The sequence below is a fragment of the Hemitrygon akajei genome, unplaced genomic scaffold (genome assembly GCF_048418815.1).
Source record: "Hemitrygon akajei unplaced genomic scaffold, sHemAka1.3 Scf000042, whole genome shotgun sequence".
Taxonomy (NCBI): domain Eukaryota; kingdom Metazoa; phylum Chordata; class Chondrichthyes; order Myliobatiformes; family Dasyatidae; genus Hemitrygon; species Hemitrygon akajei.
This window is the reverse complement of record NW_027331928.1, coordinates 7,757,778-7,763,777: the sequence shown is the minus strand read 5'-3', so window position 1 is coordinate 7,763,777 and position 6,000 is coordinate 7,757,778. Positions and strand designations below refer to the sequence as shown.

The window sequence follows — 6,000 nt, the reverse complement described above, 5'->3', positions numbered from 1 at the left end:
AACGAGTTTTATCACATAACCTGATATGCGTCTCTTGAGCAAAAATTATATCAGGCTGGAATCGGTTTATAACTTTAAATGTTTTCTTACGCTTAATACGGTGGTTCCAACCGCGAACATTCCAAGTTAAAACAATTAAATGCTTAGATATCGTCATGAAACTTTACATCTAAAAAAAGTATATAAATGCATGTCAGGAAAATGGCGGAGATGAATAACAATAAAAATAATTAGCGTATATTCCGGGATTCCATAATGGGGGTGAAAAAAGAGAAACAAAAACACCCAAACTACAAAGCCCAGAAACAAGTCGTCATTGAAATATTTGCACAAAAGAAATAAACAATCGCCATCTTTAAATTGTCCAGTCTTTCTAAAACGTGAAAAAATCCAGGTAACTACTTGTTTTAAAAAACTTTTTTTATTATGTTTTCAAATAGTTACAGAATAAAAGTGTGTGAAAAAGAAAGTATGTGTTACCCATCACCCCACCCCTTAACCCCTCCCCCCTAACAGCCCTATAGAAAAAAAAAGAAGAAAGAAAGAAAGAAAGAAAGAAAGAAAGAAAGAAAGAAAGAAAGAAAGAAAGAAAGAAAGAAAGAAAGTAAGAAATAAAGAAAGAAAGAAAGAAAGAAAGAAAGAAAGAAAGAAAGAAAGAAAGAAAGAAAGAAAGAAAGAAAGAAAGAAAAGGAATGCCTGGATATTGGAAGATCCCCACATGCTCCATGGAGTTCGTAATAACTTTAGTATATATATTTATTTATTTCCCCAAGTAACCAATTGTTTCATCTTCGGAGCACCTATATATTTAATCGTATCTTTTGTAAATAAGGGCGCCAAATTTTCAAAAATGTTTCATATTTATCTCTTAAATTATAAGTATTTTTTTCAAGTGGAATACAGCCATAAATTTTTTTCTTCCAACGATCTATACTTAAATATGTATCCGATTTCCAAGTAACTGCAATAGCTTTTTTGGCTGCTGCCAATGCAATTTTTATAAATTCTTTCTGATATTTATTCAATTTGGATATCAGTTTTATCCCTTCAATATCACCTAGTAAAAGTAATATTGGATTATGTGGAAGTTGTATTCCAATAATTTGTTCCAAAAAAACTCTTAAATTTGTCCAAAAAGGTTGAATTTTAGAACAAGACCAAGTAGAATGTAAAAAAGTACCAATTTCTTGGTTACATCGGAAACACTGATCAGATAAATTTGGGTTTAATTTATTTATTTTTTGTGGTGTAATATACAATTGATGTAAACAATTGTATTGCACTAATCTTAATCGGACGTTTATTGTATTTGTCATATTCTCAAGACATAGTCTTGACCAATTTTTTTCTTCAATTTTAATATTCAAATCACTTTCCCATTTTTGTCTTGACTTATGGACTCCTTGTTTAATTGCCTGTTTTTGAATCAAATTCTAAATACAAGAGATTAATTTTTAATCTTTCCTTTTTGAATTAAAGTTTCTATTTCATTGGATTTCGGTAATAACATTGTTTGACCTAATTTTTCTCTTAAATAAGCCCTTAGTTGAAAGTAACAAAAAAGAGTGTTGTTTGATACTTTATATTTATTCTTTAATTGATCGAATGACATTAATATACCTCCTTCAAAACAATCTCCTATATATCTAATCCCTTTTGAAACCAGTTATATAAAAGTTGATTATCCATTGTAAAAGGAATAAGTCTATTTTGAATTAAAGATTCTAACACACAATGAGTGCGAAAGCACTTCATCTGAACGTCCGTAGTTTTCCAAATAAGTTCAATGAACTTATGGCACAAAATCAGTACAAAGGGGAATGATTTAGTGGCCATTCTAGAGACGTGGCTGCAGGGTGTAGAGGATTGGGAATTAAATATCCAAGGATATCAGGTAACACTGAAAGATAAGCAGGAAGATCAGGAGGTGATAAGCAGAAGGTGGGGTAGCGCTCTTAATTCAGGATAAAATCAGGTCGACAGTGCGAGACGATATAAAATCCATGGAGCCGAATGTTGGATCCATCTGGGTGGAGATAACACATTCACTCAAACACGAAGAAGGTGCCATGTTCCCGACTGAACAGCGGCAGGCATCCAGGTTTCGTCACTCCCATTCCCCGGGGTGTGGTTAGCTGTCACTTTCCCTTGAAGGCTCAGACTGCCAATTATTGCCAGTCAGCAACCCTCCCCTCCACCGAGAACATGTTCAATAAGGAATGTCTCGGGAAGACCACATTCATCACCGAGGAAATGCCGGTGAAATTCCCCGGACTCCCGCCGGGAAATGCCCTGTTCTCATCGGTATCATCGGCGAGGGGTACAGGCGCCTGAAAACTCAACTGTTTACAAGCAGTTGCTTCCCCTCCGCCATCAGATTGCGAAAGCTCCCTGAACACTTAAACACTCCCTCGGTATTCACCTTTGTTGGAGTATGTATTAATGTTCCCAATTTATGTTAATTTTACATCTTTGCAGCGTGCTGAATTCACGTTGAAATTTTAGAAGACGTCGGTGAGGCCGCGCCTGGAGAGCGGTGTTCAGTTCAGGTCGCCCTCCTGTAGGAAAGACACCACTGAGTTGGAAAGAGTGCAGAGGGGGAATTACGAGGATGTGAGTTCTGGAGAGAAGACAAGAAAGAGGGGACTTTTGGAGCGTGGGTATGAAGCGAGGAGGGGCACAGATAGGGTGAATGTACACAATCTTTTCCCCCTGGGTTGGAGAATTGAGAGCCAGAGTGCACAAAATTGAGGTGAGATTGTGTGTAGAGAACGGAGAGAGGAGGTGCAGAGAATGGGGTCTGAGGGGAAGAGGAGGGGGAGAAGCAGAATGAGGTAGAGAGAACGGGAGAAAGAGAAGCGGAGTAAATGCGGGGAGCGGGGGAGAGCCGGGCCGGGAGGGGAGAAGACTGGTCTAGATGGGGAGAGGGAGAGTAGTGGGGGAGAATGGGGTTGCCAGTAGAGGAGGAATCTGGGGTAGGAAGGTGGGGAATAGCGAGTGGGATGGGATGAAATGATGGTGGAGTGCGAGTGAGGTAAATTGAACAGGGGGAAATGGAGTGTAGTCTTTTGATTAAGTCGGCCCGAAAGGCTGTTGACAGAGACCTCTGATCTCTTCAGGAATATCCGGGCATAAATGTGCCGACTTCTCGCAGATGAATCTGTATTTTCTATTGCAACTGTAAAAGTTACTCGATCCGCACTTAATGCAGGTACGCGATCCATAGTACATCTTGTACAGAAGATCAGAGGCCTCTTTCCTATCAAAGAGAGTTAGAAAATTTCAACAGAGACAAAACAGATTCAGCAGATAACCGGAGATCGTTGTCAAACTAATCCCACGAATCTGCGCCTCTCCCCACAGTCGCTTGTCAGCATCTAAACCAATCCCATGATAGCGCGCTCTCCCCACAACCCCGGGTCCCTGGCCGTACGAAAACCATTACACCGCGCTCCGTAGAATACCGAAAAAGCTCCCAAATTAATCCCAATTCCACACCCTCTCTCGACAACCATGAGTCAGTCAACAAACTAATCCCACTGTCCCACTCTCTCCACAAAACTATATTTCCAAACTGATCTCACTGACTCACTCTCTCCCCACAGATCTGTGTCAGAACTCAAACTAATCCCACTGCCCGATTCTCTCCCCACGACCTCGTTTCAGTCTCTCAACTAATCCCACTGACCCACTTCCACACAACAGACCGGCAACAGTGCAAACCTCACCTGTTTGCGCATTTTCCAATCCAGTATGTTACAGATCGAAAGACAGCATTAGAAACAAAATTCTGTGAAATGAAATCACTTCAGTTAATGATTAGAACCAGACTATCTCAATGCATATCCATGTGAAGGGACGGTACAGAGAGGGAAACACCCATTGACGGAGCTCGGGATTGTGGTGTCAGCTTCACTCTGCGTCTGACCCAGGGATTGCGTGATGGGACGGTGTGGAGGGAGATCCACTCTGTGTCTGACCCCGGGATTGCGTGATGGGACGGTGTAGAGGGAGATTCACTCTGTGTCTCACACCGGGAGTGTGTGATGGGACGGTGTGGAGGGAGATTCACTCTGTGTCTGACCCCGGGAGTGTATGATGGGACGCTGTAGAGGGAGATTCACTCTGTGTCTGACCACGGGAGTGTGTGATGGGACGGTGTGGAGGGAGATTCGCTCTGTGTCTGACCCCGGGAGTGTGTGATGGGACGGTGTGGAGGGAGATTCTCTCTGTGTCTGTCCCCGGGAGTGTGTGATGGGACGGTGGGGAGGGAGATTCACTGTCTGTCTGACCTCGGGAGTGTGTGATTAGATGGTGTGGATGGAGCTGCACACTGCATCTCACAGCAGGAGCTTGTATTGTTGATATATCTTCTCACGGTAATACATACATTTTCCTTGCTTGAGTTTATTTCGAAGAGCCTTGAATCATGTTCTGAACAATGTTGACTCGCTCCATCATAAGTATTTGCGATCTTGGATATGAAATAACACCGGTCTTCATTTTTGATCCAGTTCTGGGGACACGTTTGCTCTGCAACTCAGGAATAAGAAACCGTGAATCTCCCTCCATAAATCCCGTTGCATCAACATGGATAAGAAACAGTTAACATCCCTCCAGACCGTCCCATCTAACAATCCCGGGGTCAGACTCAGAGTGAACCTCCTTCCACACCGTCCCATCACACAGTCCCGGGGTTAGACATAGAAAGAATCTCCCTCCACACCGTCCAATCGCACATTCCCGGGGTCAGACACAGAGTGAAGCTCCCTCCACACCGTCCCATCACACACTCCTGGGGTCAGACACAGAGAGAATCTCCCTCCAAACCGTCCTATTACACACTCTCGGGGTCGATGTGAAACTCCCTCCACATCGTTCTATCACATTCTTTTGGGATCAGAAGCGGAGGGAAGCTCACTCCACACAGTCACGTCACTCATTCTAGCAGTCAAACAGAGAGCAAAACCCGCTTCTTCCAAGCAATCACAGAGATGTCAAACACATAGAGAAATTCCTGATGCATCATCTCTTCACACGGTCAGCGTTAGACGCAAAGTGATGCAATACCGTACCGGTCCTTCCGCATCACGCACTCCCGGCATCAGAAGGTAGGTGTCGCTGTTTTCACAAGTCCCTTCACACTTTCCAGGGTCAGGCACAGAACGAAGCTGCCTTGAATACACCAACTTCCAGTAATTCTCTCCCCCTCTCTTCCCCATCCCAGTTTCACTCTTCCTCCCCCTCCAGCTCCCTATCACCTCCCTCATTTGTCCGCCTCCTTCTACTACCCATAGTGCTTTCCCCTTACCTTCCTTAGAACTATAAAACTCAACAGCACAATGCAGGTACTTCAGCACTCCATGTTGTGCCGACCCATATAATCCTTAAAAAAATTACTAAACCCACACTACCCCATAACCCTCCATTTTTTTTTTCAACCATGTGCCTGTGTAAGAGGCCCTTAAATGTCCCTAATGTTTTAGCTTCCACCACCATCCCTGGGAAGTCATTCCAGGCGCTCACAACCCTCTGAGTAAAAAAAATGATACCCTGTTTTCTCCGCCAAACTTCCCTCCTTTAATTTTGTACATATGCCCTCTGGTGTTTGCTATTGGTGCCTTGGGAAACAGGTACTGACTATCCACCCTATCTATAGCTCTGATAATCTTGTAGACCTCTGTCAAGTCCCCTCTCATTCTTCTACCCTCCAAAGAGGAAAGCCCCAGCTCTGCTAAACTTGCTTCATGTGACTTGAACTCCAAGCCAGGAAACGTCGAAACGTCACCCTTCCTGCCTATCCACTCGCTGTTTCCACTCCCCCATCCCTTGATATTTCCCCTTACTGCATTATTAACTAGCACCTGCCAGACGTCTCCTTCCCACCCTCCCCCACGTCCTCTACAGGGCCCCTGCACACCCTCACCCTCCTCTGACGAAGTGTCTTGGCCAGAAAACGTTTATTGTTCGTTTCCATGGAAGCTGCCCGTCCTGAGTGCG

The 6,000-nt window shown here is 43.6% G+C and overlaps 1 protein-coding gene across 2 annotated transcripts in view; it reads right to left on the bottom strand.

Annotated features, from left to right (window-relative positions):
* Window positions 1-1,714: 1,714 nt before the first annotated feature.
* Window positions 1,715-6,000, bottom strand: part of LOC140720415 (uncharacterized) — a 30,324-nt gene continuing 26,038 nt past the window's right edge. For both annotated transcript variants that reach the window (XM_073035267.1, XM_073035268.1), the window contains 3 exons: window positions 4,391-4,533; window positions 3,729-3,790; window positions 1,715-3,259 (listed from right to left, as the gene is read on the bottom strand). In XM_073035267.1, coding sequence (XP_072891368.1) covers window positions 3,073-3,259; window positions 3,729-3,790; window positions 4,391-4,533 — 392 coding nt within the window. In that variant the 3' untranslated portion in view covers window positions 1,715-3,072. The remainder of the gene's footprint in view (window positions 3,260-3,728; window positions 3,791-4,390; window positions 4,534-6,000) is intronic.